General features: G+C 32.3%; 1 protein-coding gene across 1 annotated transcript; it reads right to left on the reverse strand.

Moving 5' to 3' along the window:
* Positions 1-13,742: 13,742 nt before the first annotated feature.
* On the reverse strand, positions 13,743-18,367 carry LOC110020563 (heat shock cognate 70 kDa protein-like). Its single transcript, XM_020718706.1, is given in 3 exon segments — positions 13,743-14,921; positions 14,924-15,727; positions 18,045-18,367. Coding segments are annotated over 3 exon segments (1,932 nt in total). The 5' UTR covers positions 18,259-18,367; the 3' UTR covers positions 13,743-14,007.
* Positions 18,368-20,692: the final 2,325 nt, after the last annotated feature.

Below are 20,692 nucleotides of genomic sequence, written 5' to 3' on the forward strand. Positions count from 1 at the left end.
TGTGTTCGGTTTGCTAGAATTTTTATTTGTTTGAAATTGGCTCATATTTAAAATTGTTTTGTGAATATCAAATTGGCATTTGGGTCAACTTATACACTAAAATTTATTCTATTTATATACTAATAAATTAATAAATTAAATATGTAAAAATTTTGAGCCTACAAGAGTTGAATTTGATCAAACAAGACTCAAATTTTGCTCAACTTATTAAGAAAATGAGATTAAAATAACATTTGAATATCATCTTACTTAACCCATTAAACACTATCATTTTAACAAAAATACAAGCTTTGTAACAGTCGTAGTTTGGCATGCTTGTCTTTTTTATTTTACTAGTCAATAAGAATAATATTAGCTTTTAGTGTCTTCATCCTTTTGTTTGTGTTTAGAGAATAAGATTAAGAGAAAAATAAATAGAAAATATTGTTGCATGTGCATAACGTTATAATGAGATGTCAGATAATTTGAAATCAAAATTTCAATTATAATCGATGATGATATGCCTCAAACAAACCTAAAAATGGGAGACTAAAATAAGAGATGTCACAATCTATATAAATTAACTTCAAACTAAGCCCATGTTTATGAAAGAGAATAGTACTATATAAATGATAGAAGAGAGCATTAGGGTTGTTTGATTGGATGTATTTACAATGTTTGAATTTAAAAAAAAAAACAATTAACACTGTAAAAATATTGTGAAGTAATTTAGTTTTAAGCAAATATTTAGTTGGATTTCAATCAAATACTCTGAAAAGATTTTTTATTTGTTATCCCTCTCTTTTTTCAGTTCTCCTTCCCTCAAATATGTAATAGGAATGGTGGAGGCAATACTTTTAGGAGTGATGATGAGTACTTTAGCATCCTCATATGAAAGCACATAGTGATGATGAATCTAAAAATTAAAAAAAAAACGTAATGCAATCCTTGACATTCAAGAGTTGAATGAGAACATGCATCAAATTAAGCAAAGAAATAAAAATATCATCACTTAGATTGTAATTCCATAAAAAAACTTTGATATTTGAAGGAGTGTGGTGATTATACATTAAATTTCCAAACAAGCTAGGAATATTCAGTGGTTCAATTAACGATCTTATTAATATGAAAATATTAGTGCTTCAATGTTACAATGAGAAAAATAAATATTGATTAGCTATGGATAGGAGCAACTAAAGGGGGGCTTATATATATATATATATATATATGAATTTCCTACATAGAACATCTCTTGAAGTGTAGAAAAATTCCACATCATGAGAAATGTGAGAAATGGAATGAGGCACATAAGTCATAATATTGATGAGGTCACCGTGGGTAGTAGGAACCCAATTGCTGACAACCTTAGGAATAATTAACAATGATATTAGGTCAAAAAATGTAAGGGAGGTATTTGAGAAAAATACAAATGAGGAAGCCAGAATTATGGCCAGAGCTAACATTAATATTTGAATATGCTGGCAACAGTTAGATTAGGCAACCGCAAGTAGAGTGAGAAACATAGTAATATCTCCCAATACAAAAAATCTATCACTCACATCACCAAAGATTTACTCCAAAAAACTATCAAAGATGAATTGGCTAATGGCATAGTTAGTGAAGTTAGTTTGGGAATGACAAAAATAATTGCTAAGGGAAGACTCAGGAAGAGAAATGGCAACGAATTCATTGGCAGCACAACACGATGAAGCCTAGCAATAGTGTTTAGGAAGATTGTGGTGAAGAGGATAAGCTTGGAAATGATGACCGGTGGGTATATCCTAAAATTGGCAATAGAGTTTAAGACTTGCCAAGTTTTTTTTAATTACATATATGTTGACAATGTATAACTATTTGTTTCATTGAACATCATTTTTGTGGGCTTTATTTTATTGTTTTAAAATTTGCTCTTTTATGAAAAAACAACTAGTGATAATACATTTAATTTGGATTGTATAAAGTTAGTATATAAAAGACATAATACATGTGGTATCCAATGCACCTAAAACAACTCTCTTAAAAAAAAAAAAAAAAAAAAGATCAAAAGGAGAGCATGGCATTGATGCTAACATAATACAAAATTAATAAAATTAAAAAATAATGAAACATTAAAAAAAGAAATGTCATGCAAAGAACAATGAAAGCTAATTCATTTAATCATTCCAAAATAATATTTGAAGGCAACTTTTGACAATGATAATATGTCAATTGCTCTTCTATTATTTGAGGTAAAAATTATATCTTATACCAACAAGCATTTTAATTATTTAGAAAATGCAAATCATGATGAATTTGATGTTAAGATATTAGAAACTGAGAGTAAATGAGAATATATAGCATTATCAATAGGATACAAGTTTGAAGGGTTGTGGTGTGATGGTCACCACTAGCTAGAACACCCTATTCTAGGTTTTTATCTTACATTGGAAAAATTATTGCACTGTTTTTAAACATTGAGTATAATAGCTAATAATCAATGTCATTTCCACTTTAAACTATAAAATATGATCTCAATTTAAGTGCAAATTTACGTCATACATTATTAAAATTTTTTTATTTTTTTTATTTTTGAAAAAAGTGTAGAATGAAAAAATGCAATATTATAATAAGTGTATCATGTAACAAAGATGTAATTATTCAAGAATTTTAATTTTTTTGAATGACATTTTATTTTTTAAGAAACAAAAAAAATTAGTTTAAATTATTTTATTAAGTTTTGCAATGGTTTATGTAATAGTTGTTTATAATTACCCCAAAGTTGTTAATTTTGTATCCACTAAAAGCATAAATCATATAATCAATTAGTATTCAATTAATTTTAAGTCTGTAATCTTCCTATTTTTAAAAATTTTCATGACTTATTTGAGGATATTTTTAATCATTTAGAATTATGTCATAATTAAGGAATATACGTGCACTAAAACGCCTTACTTTGAATACTCTTTATAAAAATCTTCATAACTAATTCTAAAAACTTGGATTTTTCACTAACTTATGATGTAATCCAATTACAACTAAATGTAATTTGGTTACTTCTTAACTACCTCTAATACCGATTAGTGTTCTTTCATGTATATCTTTAATAGCATCAATATCTTATGATCATTGCCATTTTTAAATGAGCAGAATAGATCAATTTTAACAAACTCTATTATATACTTCTCAAAATTAATTAAAAGTATATTAAGATCTTCTTTTCTTTCTATACTTTACTACTAAGTTTCTTAACCAAAAAATATATATACATATATTTTTCTAGTATATCTTCTTAGTAAAAAGTTAGATTTATATCTTAAAACTAACAAAAATTTTCTTTGATAATTTTTTTTTATATAAGTCATTAGTTTGATTCATCCATGATTACTTATTACAATTTTGGGCATCTATTTTATTCTTAAATGCTAATTTCAAAATATTTTTTCCACCAACTACTAGACATAATATATTCTCTTAAATTTGAACTCTGATTAAAAATGTTTGCTAACAAAACTATTATACTATCCATCTTCACAACTCTCTTAGGGTTTTGTTTAGTTAGAATTAAGTTAGGGTTAAGTGAACTTAAACCTATATACACTACCAAAATAGCCTTCACTTAGGGATGCCTATCAGCTTACATATCAATGTACATGTTAAAATACTCTATTAATCATTAGCAATGTGTGAAGTAGCACCACAAAAATGGCTCTAAATCTGACTCTAAGGTCTTAGTGATGACTTATAGCATGTATTATGGTATGTTGAGCCATATAAAATAATGCTTAATGACATGCATCACATAAATTGATGCCATGCATTATATAAATTAGATATAAACTTGAAAAATGTCACAAAAACAATTCATGTTGGCCTTTATGAATAACAATATCACACCGCAATGACATATACAGGTATGTGATAGTTTATATAAGGAATAAATCAAAAAGTAATCTATTATGGGTTTTATAAAATTTAGATAAAATTTTAATATTAATTATCTTTTAATATTCAAAATTTCATTGTGAATGTGCAACATTACAAAATATTTATGATATACTTCTTTTATAAGATTTCCACCAAGATAAAGAAAATTTCTAAATTGTCTTTCAAGACTTACTTTTATTACCTGATTAAGCACATGGTGGTCACAATTGCTTCCTTATCAAGCTAAAGATAATAAATATCAATCATACAAACCTTTTTGACCATGGTAGAGAGCCTTCTATATTTTATATTATTATCTTATTATTATGTGGAGATTTTGTTATGAAACTCATACATGTTTTTAAAATTGTAATTTAAATGAAGATTCATGAAATCTTTGGGGATTTATTGAAAAAAAATTATTATCTTTCTCTTGAGTTTATTTATTATTCATTAACACGTTTAAGATATTGTAAAAGCCTATACATATTATACATATACCCTGCTGATTCTTGCTAGGTTTGAAAGCATGTTGAGAATCATGCTTTTGAAGTTAAAGTGAGTTAGTTAGGTATTGTTATTTCATGCTCATTAGTCACTTATGGGGATGTCTAGCTTGAAAGAACCACTAAAAATACATCAAATAATAGATTGAGTTGGACAAATTGCTATTCAATATTCCAAGTGAACTGAACAATTTTCTACTTAATTGATCAATTAACAACACATATGTGCATTATAAATGGCATATTAAAGGGAAAAAATAAATTGAAATGAACTAAAATGCATACCAAGACTAGATAGTTAAAAAAAAACAACAAATAAAATCAATTTAAGGGAAAATATATGACTTCATCACAAAGCAAAGAATCAAATTTTAAATAAAGATGAAATTTCATGCAAAACTCCCTTTGCTTAAACTCTATTAACACGAAGAACCAAATTTAGAATCCTAAAATTAAACCAATTATGTTTTGATAGCTTGGCTAAACACCATTTATTTATTTTTTTTAGAAATGCATGTTATAATGTATATTCATGCATTACATTGCATGGTTCTATCATAATAACAATTCATATAATGAAACACATGCATGTACCATGAACATTATTTAGTTAATAAGATTTTATTAAGTGATAAAATTAATGTTTAATTCAACCCACTTTTACTTGATACAAGCAACCATCATTTCACTATAAAAGTTATATTGATTCATTTAATTTAAGTGCACTTTTTGCATTACTTTATACTCCTTGATGAATATCCTAAAAATTATGGAATTTTATTAGAGCTTTTGCCCCAAGCCAAAGTGGTATTATTTAAAAAGATTGGCTATATGCCCCCCTAAGGTTTAAAAACACTACAGTTAGGCTTGGAGCACAAGCTAGCTTCAATTAAATCACAATCCTTTTATGATATTTTTCTTTTTAAGGGGTAATGCCTTATTTATCTATCATCTCATCGATTTGCTATTAATTACACCCACACTATCTCATCTTACCTCATATCATATGTGGCAAGTTTGATTAAGACATTTAAATAAAGGTACTTTATCTTTTAATGAAGCAAAAATATATCAAAGAATAAATATTAAATATAAAAATACTTGAAATAAGGTAATATGTTTTTAAAAGTGCAAAGCAGTGGAATAATTAGATTAAAATCTTTAATAAACTAAAAATAATAAAAATAAATCTAAAGTAAAGTTTTTCAAAGTCATATTTCTTGCCTTGAATCTTTATAGAATTTTTTTTTTAACATCTAAACCCTTTTTTGTTTAAAAAAAAACATGTAAAATACTAAAGTTTGGTAATAATATAAATTTAGGTATATAAAATCCACCTAGGTACTTTTTTATAGATTAAAACCACTATAATTTATTATGGTTGTTCAAGTAACATAAACTGTGCTCCTAAGTCATGATTTTGAACTATGTGATTGAAATTGAATATTGATATTATAAAAAAAATTTTGAAATGTAAAATGTAATCATTATTAACTTTGACAGATGGTATTTGATATTTAATTTCATAATTTAGGTGATGAATGTTATGCTATTAATCACCCACACTATAAATAAAGCAAAAATACTTGAAGATCGGCCCCTCTCATTTAATTTCAGGCATGCATAACTGCTGAGATTCATTGTCAAAGTGCTTACCATCTATTGGAAAAAATCAATTACTCCATCTAGAAAAAAAAATCTTCAGCGGCCTCAAATCCTCAAATAAACATTATTTTTGTGTAACATAATAAGAGGGATAACCAATATAAGCAATACCTTTAAATTTAAGGCATTTTAAAGGGATGCAACCTCTATGCAAAGTAATAATATGAAGATTGCAAATAGGGTGTGTTCATGAACATGATCCTCACAATCTAATAGCTGTACATTAAATGATATATTATGAGTGGTAACACCAAATCAAAATTCTTTTTTTAAGTAACAAATAGATTCTATGGATCATTATTATGTTGTTGATGCTTGTATGTGCATACATAATGAATTGTTAACATCTAAATATAAATATGATTCCCTCTTGAGATTTAAAACTAAATATATTTTCCCAAAACTGGAAAATGTTAAGGGTCAACATATCTTAAAAAGAGATTATTATCTTTATATTTGTATTGTACTTATAAGAAAAATAATGCTGCCTTTTTTAAAGCCCAATGATAAGAGTAAATTTCCTCAAATAAAAAAATATAGAAGGAATCCTCCCTTTTGATGAGTGATATAATAAAAAAACCAAATGGATCTTTTCCATCATCATTGCTTCTCAAAGTTTATTAGTAACCCAAGAATCTTAGTTTAGCCCTTTACACATCAATCATAGACTTATTAATATTTGTAAAGGAACTCTTGCATCCAAGTTGAACCTCCATAATTTTAACCCCACAAAAACTAGATGATAAAAAATGAAATACCTAAAAGTTAAAAAGCAATAATTAATTAACCTACACTCAATGCAGCTACCCATTTGTGGCCTGTCCATCAAGTTTGTGAAGATGACAAATTGTAAATTTAAATAAATATAATAAAGAATTTACTGCTATATCAAGAGTGTTACACATTCACATTACAAATAAAGATAATAAAGAATTTACTGCTAGGCCTTATTGGAAGTTGCACGAATCAGAAACCATATAATACACTCAATAAAACATGATGTTCTATGCTAGCATAAGTTGTTAATGAACTCAACTTTTTCGACCAAGTTTTTCTCTTAGTCTATAAGATCTTCTTAGATGAAGCAATTCATAACTTTTAAAAATGAGCCACTAATCATGTTTGGTTGACTTATTTATTTGACTAATTTAATAAATTGGGGGATCATATTAGATGATAGAATCATTAAAGCTTTAGGCAATTTGAATCAATTCCTTTACCATTTTTTTTGATCTCACAAGCATCACTTCTTCTTTCTCACCAAAACCATCATAACTTGTAAAACTAAATGAGAAATTATCAAAAATAAACTATCATAAAGCTTAATGAATATCCTTTATTCAGAAATTGTTTCTTCATGTACCTCTATATTCATTTTGCTATTTTATTATACTCAACTAAGGGTTAGCACTTGGTTTAGGCAAGGTCTGACTCAAGTATAGTTCGTATTAATGAAGCAGCTTACATCATTAATTTCAGATTACTCTATAATTTGTAAATTATCTTTGGGGCATTTACATACATAGCAACAAATTATTATGTATTTGCATATCTAACACCAAAATTTTATTTTTTACATTTATATCACCCAAATCTCATATGTCAAATAAAAAATACCACTATTTTGACATTTAAAAATTGTCATGCATAAGTAAGATGGCATAAATGTAAAAAACTGAAGTTTAGGTGTTAGCTATGTTAGTCCAAAAGAATTGAATAGTATGTATAGTTGTATATATGGTTAATGCCTAGTGTTTATTTTATGAAGGTGCGCTAAAACAAGAAAGGAAGTTGAAGATTTACCTTCTACGATGCATCAGCAAAGGCTTAAAAGCTTTTATTGAGAGTTGCAGAATCAGGAATATTCAGAATCTTGCAATACATTAGATTAATGTAGCACATATATCCCTCTACAATTACTTGGAAAAAGTAATTGGCTGAAGTATTTTTGACTAATATCATTGGCAAGGACAACATAGCATGGATTCATATAAACTTGGGTTAACATCTTTCAACTGTAAATCATCAATAAAGTAGTTTGGAGTATTAACACAACTCACAAATGTAACTCAGATTATGAAGGCATTAATTTCAATTTTACTGTCATGTGTTGTGTTTTGCTATTTATTTGGAAGATTTAAGAACATACCCCTCAATTCCTATGTATTTACATATCTAACATCTAAGCTTCAATTTTTAGGAACATGCCGCCATGATCTATGTATGAAAATGTGTATTTCACTTTTGAAAAGATAAAATGGTGGTGTTTTTGATGTGATAAGAAAGATTTTGGTGGTTTAAATGTAAAAAAAATATTGTTGGTGTTAGATACGTAAATCCATTGGAATTATATGGTCTGCAGCGTATTCTGCTCGGAGTGGATAGATATTGAGTTAACCCAAAATTTAGATTTTGGGTTAACTCTTTTGTCTTTCGTCAATTGGATCTAGGAGTGTCAATGAGTTGAGTGTGCTCGAGTTTGAGTTTCAGTCTACGGTCGAGTTTGACCCACCTCACTATCCAACTTGTTTATTACAAAAGAGAGAACAAAATTATAAAAAAAATGATAAATAAAATGAGTAAATAGGAGGTTAATAATAAGAAATCAATTAATATATATTAAAATATATAATTTCTTTTTAAATATGTTTATTAATTTAAAGAAAATTTTTTGAAAGTTAATATAGTTTGAGAATATTTCATATTAATTTATATTTTCTTAAGCAAGCGGGCGCATGAACTAACAGGCTGAGTCAGGTCTGACTTGAGCTTGACTTGTTAGCTCATAGCTTACGAACCACTTATCGTGTCGAGCCTAAGGAAGCTCGCAAGCTGACTTGCTCACCTACACATTTACTTGAATCTATTGTTTCCCCATAATTAGCTACGACCCTTGGCAAGTTTAGTATTGGATGCCTTTAATTCAAGAGGATATCACTTTCATGAATCATAATGCTACCGGTACCCCAATAGCTTTGAACCTCTTAACTGCTACCTTTTGTTAGCTTCTATGATAATTTAGACACTCACCAACAATCTTAATTTTAACATAACTCAAACCAAACCAAAATTTAACTAAATTTAACCTAAACTTAGTAGATTGATTGTTATGTCTTATGTTAAATGGGTTAATGTTGACTTCATTTTTTTAATCAACTTATTTTTTCTAGTATACCCCCATCTAGATATAGGACTCTTTCCTAGAACCCTTAAGTGGTTGAGTTAGCCCAAACTGGTATGGTGGGCATAGGTTTGGTGTGGTCGGTCTTTGGTTTAGCTTGGGTGCACCTTGGTTGTTTTATTTGGGTTTGTGTTTGGATTTACTTAAACTGAAATCAACACAAATTTAAATTTAATTAAACAAACTTAAATTTAAAACTTAAATTTGACATAAATTAAAGGTTAATTTTAAAATGGACCTAAATTGAAAATAAAATGGAGTTAAACATAAATTTAAAACTTAAACCCAATTCAAACTAAAATTCAGCTCAAAATTTTTTATTTGATTAAGTTTTAAATTGAGCCAAAATTTAATATAAATCTATTTCAAGACAAACATAAAATTTAACTAAATTTAAATTAATCCAAACATGGAATTATGCATATATCACAACACAATTCTAAGATATAAATTAAACCCAATTCAAATCATCCAAGCACTAGAAGGAAAAAATGCTAAAACCGATGACTTTTTTATATGTCAGAAATATTATTCTAATTCCGGATGGTTTGACTATGATTTTTTATCTTGATTATTTGCGACTACATAACTACAACATAAACTGTCGTTTATCAACAATATTTTTTTTCTAGCTTTTTCTAATTATAACCGACGAAATAACCAGACGATTATAAGAAAATATTAATTGACTGCTATAATGTGTCGGTTATCTTCGAACCAGCCAACTGACAGGAACCAACACATTTTATTATTAACTGACAGGAAAGGTCGTTGGTAATACTAATAACCGATGCAATTAAAGCTGTTGACAGGCCGTTGATAGGTCGTTGAAACTAATCCTATATCCCGCCTGATATCACATCCCTCCCGGTCATGCTCTAAATTCTCTCGCAACCCTAGTATTCTCTACTCGAAACACTCACCTCTCTTTGAAAACCTCTGCCTAAAGCCCTCATCTTCTCCCCAAAACCATCACCTTTGTCCCCAAAACCATCATCTTTGTCGGAATAGGAGCCAGCTGGGAATGGAACAGCGGGAAAGCGACTTACAGGTACCGAAAACTCCCATTTGTCTCCTTCTGCTCTTCTGCTACGTGAAACGACCGAGTAAGGTAAGTTGTTATTTTCATTTGCTTTGAAGAATGTGTTTAGGTCTTAGGGCTTAGCAACTAGAATGTTTGCTAGATATTTTCCTATTTCAGTTGGATTACATCTAGTCCTGTGTGTTTAGCTTGAACATTGTTAATCCCTCGAAGATTGATTTAAATTTTGTCTTGGATTAAAATCAAATTGAAATAAACAAGCTTAGATGCGAGCCAAACTTTTCGATCAATTTTTTTCAAGCCGACTTTGAGTCGACCCCAGCTCAGCTCGAAATCAGATCGTTAACAACATATGACTATGAATTTAGCGAATTTAGCTCGAAGATCGTTAATCGCTCAAAAAATTGATTCAAATTATGGATCAGATCAAAATAAACGAGCCGAGCTACAAGTCAATATTTTGGATCCAATTTTTTTGAGCCGATTTTTAGCTACCTCAGCTCGACTCAAAATCAGATCGTTAACAACCCTAATTTCATCACGAATCGGCTTTAAACATATATGTTTTTGCTTTATTTATGGATGGTATTACTATACATATACAGGAGGATGCACCTTAATGTATGTTTTTTTTGGTGATATTGTTCTTGCGGAAAAGACTAGAGAAAGAGTTTAGGAAAAACTTAAATTATGGAGGTTGATATTAGTAGAGTCTAAAGTCCTTCATTAAGTCCTTCATTTGAGTCAATCTAGAAATGAATACTTGAAATGTAATTTTAGCAGTAGTAGCTCTAGTGGCAGAGTTGTAACTATAGGTGATCAAATCATTTAAAATATGTGAATCCTCTAGATATCTCGTGCCTCTAGTTTAAAGTGATGGTGATATGGATGGGGATGTGATTAATTAATAAATTTCAAGTTGTTTGGTTAGAACCAATGGCTTGAAGTCGGATCGTTTAACATTTTAGTATGTTAGTTATGTCAAACATCATTAAATTATTAAACATTGACACATAATTGATTAAAATGTCTCCTTCTAATAGTGTTTGCCACTGTAGTTACACTAGACTACTTACAGATTATATATTGTCTCCAAGTGAAAAGTCAATTACAAACACCATACGGATCACTGGCATTTTGTTTCATATTTTGTCTGATGTGACATTTGTATGGATGATAATATATTTCTTTGTACACCTTTGATGTTGTTTATGAGGTTGTTGAGGCTTCTCAAGCGTGTCAAAGTCTGCAATTAATATTAGCACGTGCACTTTATAAACAAAATCACACGCATTTTTAACTTGTGTCTTCTGATAATTGTATCCACTTGAGCATGTATCTTATGAGGCTTCTGACTTTTTAAACTTATGCCTTCTAGGAGCTTGAAATGTGTTCGTACCTTCTGAGGTCTTTGATGTACGTGTGATTTGTAAGACTTATAGCCTCCTGAGGTCTTCTATGTACATGTGCCTTCTGAGGTCTTTGATAGACATGTGTCTTCTAAGGCTTGTAGTCCTCTGAGATCTTTTAGTGGAAACTCTTTTAATCACTTGCTCTCTTGGAGTCTTTCTAGTGATGATCATTTCCACTACTATCTTTCCATCGAGACTTGCCTCTTCTTAGACTTGTATTCTAGGGGCATTATAGCTTCCCATCGAATCTTTGCCTCTTGGGTTTTCCTTCCCATTGAATCTTGCCGCGTGGGCTTGATTTCCAGGGGCATGTAACTTCTCATCGAGCTTTGCCTCTTGGGCTGAACTTCTAGGGGTATCATATTTTCCAATTGAGTCTATCTCATGGGCTCGACTTCTAGGAACATGGTAGTTTTCATCGAATCTTACCTCTTGGGCTCAACTTCCAGGGGTACCATATTTTCCCATCGATTTTTGCCTCTTGTGCTTGACTTACAACCATTGAGAATGTTTGACTTTTCTTAGACTATTAGTTGAAGCATGTCTATTTGACGATTGTAGCCTATGTTGGAACATTGTTGAAAGGAGAATCCATTTAGGATGTAAGATCCGTCTTGGGTTGTATAGCCAAAGATGCTTGATGACATTAAATCGTAACAAATAAGTTCATATGAGATCCATTGATGATGGTTGTCCTATTCTAGGTTGTTGGTCAAAACTTTTATATGACAACTGTAACCTATAATGACAACCGTAACCTATTATAGAAAAGGTCGAAGGAAATCCACCAAGAAATTTTGACCTATCCAAGGCTATTAATTGAAGCTTCTTCTTGACGACTGTAGCATGTGATAGAAAAGGTCAAATCGAGTCTCCCTAAAATCGATTAAGCCCAGAGTAAGGTGTTAGAGATGTTTTGTATTTCTCGAGACTAAGGAGTAGGTCGTAATGGACTGCATGTTTACTTGAAAATATGATTGTAGTTATACTAAAAAAATAATGTTTGTCAACTCATTAGTTGTTGCTTATGAATTTTTCACCCGTCAAAGTGGGTGTTTTCCACACAAACTTTTAAAGCAGCCTATGCATCGAGCCTTAAAGAGATCAGATGAGGGGGCACTGAGCAAGCGTTGATTGCAATGAAGATTGCTCCAAGTTCAGGAGTGGTTTTCAAATACATGTCTAAACGAAATGTGGGATGACAACCCTACCACAATCATGTCGATGATGTTAACATGAATGATCTTTCAAGATGCAAAAGAGATTCCTTCACCAGTTGGATGAACAATGTTTTGTTTGCCACAGAAGGCGTCAATTAGATGTGTGCTAGAAAATTCTTTACACTAGAGTAGCATATTATCATTTTTGGAGTTACAAAGATTCATCATACTCAAAAGAGAGAGACAGTTAATGACACCAAATTTTTTATGTGAATCCTATAAAAAGAAAAAAACTAAGGGTCTGACCCAACTGTAAAAATCAATTATAACTTGATGATTATAACAGTTGCATCTCCCATAGAAAGGAAAGGGTCATAAGTTACAGCATTGACATGAGAATAAATTTGTTGTCAGAGGTTAGATTCGACGTCGGTCAGTGACGGTCAACAACAAATGACGTCAAACAATAGTTATCTACTGTCGTCCACAGGAGTGGTGCAAAACTGACTCCTTTATTATAAAAGCACAAATAATATTAATTTAAACTAACATTATAATTAGAATTAATAATTAAGAGACATAATAAAAAATCTTCTAATTTATAATATAAAATATATTTTTAAATGATTTTATTCTCTTAAATATAAAGCCATGAAATTTTATTATAATTTAAATCAAGCCAGCCTTGACTGGCTTGAACTTGGCTTTATAGCTCATTGCACTCATAGCTCATTGAACTCAATTAACGAGCCATTATTGAGCCGAGCTCAATCAGGCTCACAAGCCAGCTTGACTTATTTGGACCCCTAGGTTCATCCCTCCCGAACAAAACTACCATTTTCGAAGACGGCAAAATATTGAATAATAAAAATGCGAGTTGAAAAAACTAACAAATAATCGAAGGCAAACAAACATTTAACCCCAAAAGAACTGACAAAACGATGATAAAGTCCAGCATAGAAAAACTACAAAAAAGCAAACAAATAAACCGCATAAATTCCGAGCCGTTACAAAACCATAGTAGTAATGAAGAGCCTAACATAACCGAGCTCATCCATTCAAAACAATAGTTTGATCAAAACATAACCAGTAAAAATAAAACGCTAGAACTGCAACACAGCACATCTGTCGAACCCAAACTTGAATATAAGAGAACCCTTTAGTCAACCTCCTCAATCTTAGGGCCAGCGCCACTTCCACCTGGAGCAGGACCATCTTCATCCATACCAGCAGGCACTCCCTCACCTCCCTGATACATCTTGGCAATTATAGGATTACAGATGCCCTCCAATTCCTTCATCTTATCATCAAACTCATCAGCCTCAGCTAGCTGATTATTATCAAGCCAATGTATCGCCTGATCGATGGCATCCTCGATCTTCTTCTTATCAGCAGCATTCAGCTTCGAGGCAATCTTTTCATCCCTAATGGTGTTCCTCATGTTATAGGCATAGTTCTCCAATGTGTTCTTCGCCTCCACCTTCTTCTTATGCTCTTCATCTTCAGACTTGTACTTCTCAGCTTCCTGCACCATTTTCTCAATTTCATCTTTGCTAAGCCTTCCCTTGTCATTTGTGATGGTGATTTTGTTCTTTTGCCCAGTCGTCTTATCCTCAGCGGAGACATTCAGGATACCATTGGCATCGATATCAAAGCAAACCGTAATCTGAGGCACTCCCCGTGGGGCTGGCGGAATGCCGGAGAGCTCAAACTTGCCAAGCAAGTTGTTATCCTTGGTCCTCGTCCTCTCACCTTCATAAACCTGGATAAGAACACCCGGCTGGTTGTCGGAGTAGGTAGAGAAGACCTGCTCCTTCTTGGTGGGAATAGTGGTGTTCCTGGGAATCAAGACAGTCATGACACCACCAGCAGTCTCCAAGCCTAGAGAAAGCGGGGTTACGTCCAGCAATAGAAGATCCTGCACCTTCTCATTGCCTTCCCCGCTCAGAATAGCTGCTTGGACTGCAGCACCATAAGCAACAGCCTCATCCGGATTAATGCTCTTGCAGAGCTCCTTTCCATTGAAGAAATCTTGAAGCAACTGCTGATCCCTAGGAATTCGGGTGGATCCACAACATCATGGACGGAGCTCTTGTCTATCTTGGCATCGCGGAGGCACTTCTCCACAGGCTCCATACACTTTCTGAATAGATCCATGTTGAGCTCCTCGAATCTAGCACGAGTGATTGTAGAATAGAAATCGATTCCTTCAAAGAGAGAATCAATCTCAATGGTCGTCTGTGCAGTTGATGATAAAGTCCGCTTTGCTCTCTCGCAAGAGGTTCTCAAGCGTCTAAGAGCCCTTGGATTTCCACTGATATCCTTTTTGTGTTTCCTCTTGAACTCTTGAACAAAGTGGCTGACCAACCTGTTATCAAAATCTTCACCTCCAAGATGAGTGTCACCGGCCGTGGCCTTGACCTCAAAGATGCCTTCTTCGATGGTGAGAAGAGAGACATCAAAGGTTCCGCCACCAAGATCGAAAATAAGAACATTCTTCTCGCCCACGCTAGAGGACTTTTTATCGAGACCATAGGCGATGGCAGCGGCAGTAGGCTCATTGATAATGCGCATGACATTAAGACCAGCGATAACCCCAGCATCCTTGGTGGCTTGGCGCTGTGAATCGTTGAAGTAAGCGGGAACAGTAACAACAGCATTCTTGATGGTGGTGCCAAGGTAGGCTTCAGCAATCTCCCTCATCTTTATCAGAACCATTGAGGAAATCTCCTCTGCAGCGAACTGTTTATCCTCACCTTTGTACTGAACAATAATCATAGGCTTGTCCCCAGGACCAGCCACAACCTTGAATGGCCACATTTTTATATCACTCTGAACAGTAGAATCACTAAATCTTCTTCCAATAAGGCGTTTTGCATCTACAAAATAAAAAATTAAAATATCAATATTATAGCTAAGCAAAAAAATTCAGTCATGAGGATCAACGTAAAAACATAATTTTAAAAAAAAAAAATTAAAAGAAACCAATGAAAACAAAGAAGCTGACAAGCCTACCTTAGAAAAAGCCTAATCTTGATATTACAAACCAAACATTACATAAAAGAAATAAGAAAACAATAGAATAAAGTTATGAGTGTTCGGAGAGCCAGGTATTATGTAAAAAATTTATAACCTAACATCTCATGCAACCCTCAAAAACAAAGTAAAGGAGAACAAAGACCCTTAAAATTAACAAACTAATCATTGCAAGCTATGATAATAATAATTAAGATCAAGGAAAAACACCAAATTCTATAAGCTGGAGACAAACAAATGAATGACAATTGCTATATAGAAGTAAACTACAAGCACAATATAATCACATAAATCGTATCTGGTAACCCACAACGTTTCATCAAGAGGCTAACTTGCATAAAATTAAGTGTAAACAGGAGAAGCAAAATTCAGGAAATAGATTCCTCAAATAGAGTCCAATTGTGTTTATTCATTCTACAAACTTATTTGTTTCAAACTCAGGTCATGTTTGTGGGACGATGCTTTCAACATTATTTATAAACATTAAAATAAATTAATTGTCTTTTATTTGCAATGCTTCCCACAGTACAAAAAAGGTTGAACTTTATAGTTATACAAAGAAGCAGTGAACCGGAATCACATTTTGTGATGGTATACAAGTTGAGAATGTAGTTATAGTTGTGATGATTGGATTTGTGAAAAACAATTCTCACTGATTATTATGTATTAGTGGTTACTAAAGTTTTAAAAGTTAAAGATGCTCATTTTATGATCTATTTTAACTCTATTGACATGCTTATATCATAATTAATCTATAAATTAATCACTCTTTCTAAATATTAATCTGTCATTATAAAATTGATTGATGATTTATTCTTTAGCATAATTGCAGGTAAAATTAAATAGTTAGATTATAACATTTCACACAAAACAATTAGTTTAAAAATAAAAGAACGAGTCCAATGTTGAAAAAATTAAAACTATTTTAGATTGTATTACATTTAATTCTAATATATCGCCATTGATCCAAAATTATACTAACTAAACTCTACTTCACTAATAATCAAATTAAACTGTATATATTACTATTATTGTATGCAAAAGTCAAACTAAAAGATGTGTAGAAAATCTTACAACTTTAACTCAAGAAATCTATTGGTAGAATAGTACACTTAAATTCATAATATTATAATTTAGACCATAATTGAATGCCCAAAACGCACATCATATTTCATGATACTAATAATAAGTAAAGAACCCAACTAGCCAACTTTATGCAAAACAAAATTTATAAATACAAAATGTTAAAGGAAATTAGTAGTAAATCAGTAATGAACGCTACAGCGAAGCATGTTGCAATAACATCAGAAAGAAAAAATATGAGTTCATAATTTAAGATTTAGCTTATTAGCAGACATTTGAAGGAAGGGTAAGAAAAAAAGACCTGTGTTTGAAAATCTCATCCAAGCCCAAGGTTATAGGGGGTAGGAGTTGAAAGTTTATTAAAATACTATTCATAAATCAATATTAATATTTATGCCCCTTATATCTAACATTGGTAACAATAAAAACATTGCATATAATCAATTTGATAAAAATTAAATTTATACCTTAAAAATTTTAAGCAAGTATGAATACATATGTGAAAAATCATCTCAAGTTCCAATTGAACATAAACAGCATATGATTCAACCAAGCCAAGTCCAAACCATAAGATACTCACTCTAACTGAGCTTTATTACAGCCCTAGTAATACCTAATAATTTTTAAGATTGATCTCTTCAGGATCCAGCGATTCTTGAATTAATAGGACTTAAATCCTACTTGCAACCAAAAGGCCCCATAAAATTTATCAGCCAGATTTATCAAAATGAATTTTGAAAATTAAAAATCAGCCGGACTAAAATATGCAAATCGTAGAACCAAAAATCCATGACATATCACCAGATCGATCGAATAAATCACATCAAAAATAAAATATGCCATCCTAATGAAAACAGATCTAATCATGAATACACAACCAACACAGTGGCAATCAAAAAAAAAAGAACACAGATGAAAAGGAAAAAAAATATCAGATCTTAGTGACACCGAGCAGATAGTTGCAGACAGCATCATCCCTAAAACGTTATACCCCCAACAAACCCAAACAACATAAAACTTCGTATGCTAATCTACCCGTATCAGAAAAACTCAGATCTAAGATAGGAGAAAACTCACCGAATACGGTGTTGATAGGATTCATAGCGACCTGATTCTTTGCAGCGTCGCCGATTAGCCGCTCTGTATCTGTAAAGGCTACGTAGGAAGGAGTTGTACGGTTCCCCTGATCGTTTGCGATGATCTCAACACGATCGTGCTGCCATACTCCCACGCACGAATACGTCGTCCCGAGATCGATTCCGATCGCAGGACCCTCGCCTTTTCCTGCCATCTTAGGACCGGAAAAATGAAATGCGAAAAGGAAGATCGAAAAGTGACTAGATTGGAGAAGTAGAAGGAATAGACGTCGGCTTCGTAAAACCCTAGTTTTGAAAATTTTATGTGATGATGGTGGATTACTTATAGCTCTTAGAACGCTGTTTCTCGAATCTTCTGGTTGATGACTGCTGTCTGATATGAAATGGAGGGTCAAATTTGTTCCGAAGATTGTAATAAAATGGCGGTGGGATATCCAGACGAAAAACTGTGCCGTGGGTGGAAAAGTATTTGGGTGGTTTTACATAAATAGGACATAAATATTAGAATTTACATATTCCATATCTAAACTTCCTTATTTACAACTGTGTAAAGTTGTAGGCCCCTGTATTCAAGAAAAAATTATTACATACGGACACCGCATGCAGAGATACATGCGTTGTCCAATCTACATCGCAGATCACGGTGATTAATGGTGAAGATGCAATCAAATTTTTAAAAAAGGTGGGGCACACTGAAATATATCCTCACCGTAGATCACCGTGATTTACGGTATAGATCGGACACTGCATACATATCTACATGCAGTGTTCGTTTGCAAAAATTTTTCGTATTCAAGACCGACAAATTGAGGTCTCCTTAGCCCTAGCTCTAGTTTTCCCTTCATCCTCAAGACCAATAAGCCCCCAACAATATTCACAAAATATTCATTTCGACAAGGCAACCCGAGAAACTTTGAATGAAGACTGATTAAATATGTCAGACTCATTAAATCAATATTGCACAGAGTAAGATGTTTGAAGTTATCTTCTTGTCTCTCCACAAAAATACAAATCGATATAATTTTATGCTGCCCAAAATATAATTAACATTATCTCTGACGCCCAAATTATTTATTTAGCTTGTAATTTAACTTGTCAGTGACTGGAGATCCCTCGTTGAAGAAACCATCGGATTTTTGCTTCAGCACGACATCATCAATGATTTCGATTATTTTGTCCAAAATATTCTCCCTGATCTTCTTATGATCTTGCATTTTGTTCTCTCAACAAAGATTAGTGAATTACGAAGAACGGAAAACAATAGGGACTCAAATAGCTTTTTCTTACTTCACCAAAAATTCGAACTTTCAGGAGGTTACAGTGAGGGTGAGAAGATGACGGTCAGAGTGTCACCAGAGCTTTCAAAAGCTAGCAATTGTGGTTGTTGTGTGTTGGCATTGGCAAGGTGAGGCGGCGGGATAGAGAGCCGCACACATAAATAGAGGAGGCTTGGTTGTGGGGTTCGAGTTGAGTGGGTCTCTGTCGATATTCGGAGGAGTGCATCGGTGGAATTGTAGCTCATGACGGAAGGTGAGGCAAGATATCATTGCTAAATAAGTGCTTTATAGGTAAATAATGAAGTTTGGGTGTGAAATGTGTAAATTCCAATGCTTTCTCTGTTATGCATGTAAATTTCTTTTTTATTTTTTATTTTTAAAGTGTCATGCCCAATCCTATAACAAAAGAATATAAAACTTATAATAACTAAAATTTTAAAAAGTTTTTCGATTAAACATGTGGACTGTGGCATGGAGGGGGGCTCGCTCCCATTTGGATCTCACTAATTTTTACAGTTGTCCCTTTAAAACTCATAACCTAAAAATTAATAAATAATTGATGTGCGCATAAAGAATCACTATCATAGACTGATTATTTAGTGTTTTAGCATTGCATTAAAATTCAACACACACATAGATAATAGAAGTACATGTAGGGACACAAAAAAATTTTACGTTAAAAACCTGAAAAGAAAAAAAAACCATAGAGTCAGCCCAGTTGAAATGATTTGTTATGATCAGTAATTGCACATTCAGGCTTTTGTCCCACAGACAAAAAAAGTTTACACATTTCCTCGAAGTATATTGTTTATATGTCGGTAATTGGGAGCGATCGTAGTTGAGAGTAGTTGTGGTGCAGGGGGGGTATACCTCATTGGAGATGGCTCGCTAAACCATGCTCAAGACAATGTGTTGCTCCGTAGGATGTTTCTTTACTTCGCGGTGTTGGTGGTTACTCCGCACAATGCATTGCTACTCCGCAACATACGTCTTGATTTTGCATGGGCCTTCACTGCAACGAGTAAGTGGTCAACGTAGGTCGGCGAGTGGTGGTTGATGGTAGTCGACGACTACAGGAGTAGGAAGCTGACACGCCTAAAAATTACATAATTTTTTGTATATATTTGATACTCATTTTTAATGATATTGCACTTTAAATAAAGATATTTTGCATTTTTTTGAATTCAGGTACATGAAATAAAATTTATAGGAAAATGTAAGAAAATCGATGCAAAATGGAGTCATGAAGCTGTGGCATCTAAGCGCCAAAGTACAGACGAGATTGTCACTTAGATGCCACAGTTGGGCGCTTAGGCACCAGAAGCGGTTACCCCTTTATTAAATGAATTTG

The sequence above is a fragment of the Phalaenopsis equestris genome, unplaced genomic scaffold, assembly GCF_001263595.1.
Source record: "Phalaenopsis equestris unplaced genomic scaffold, ASM126359v1 Scaffold000101, whole genome shotgun sequence".
In the NCBI taxonomy this organism is placed as follows: Eukaryota; Viridiplantae; Streptophyta; class Magnoliopsida; order Asparagales; family Orchidaceae; genus Phalaenopsis; species Phalaenopsis equestris.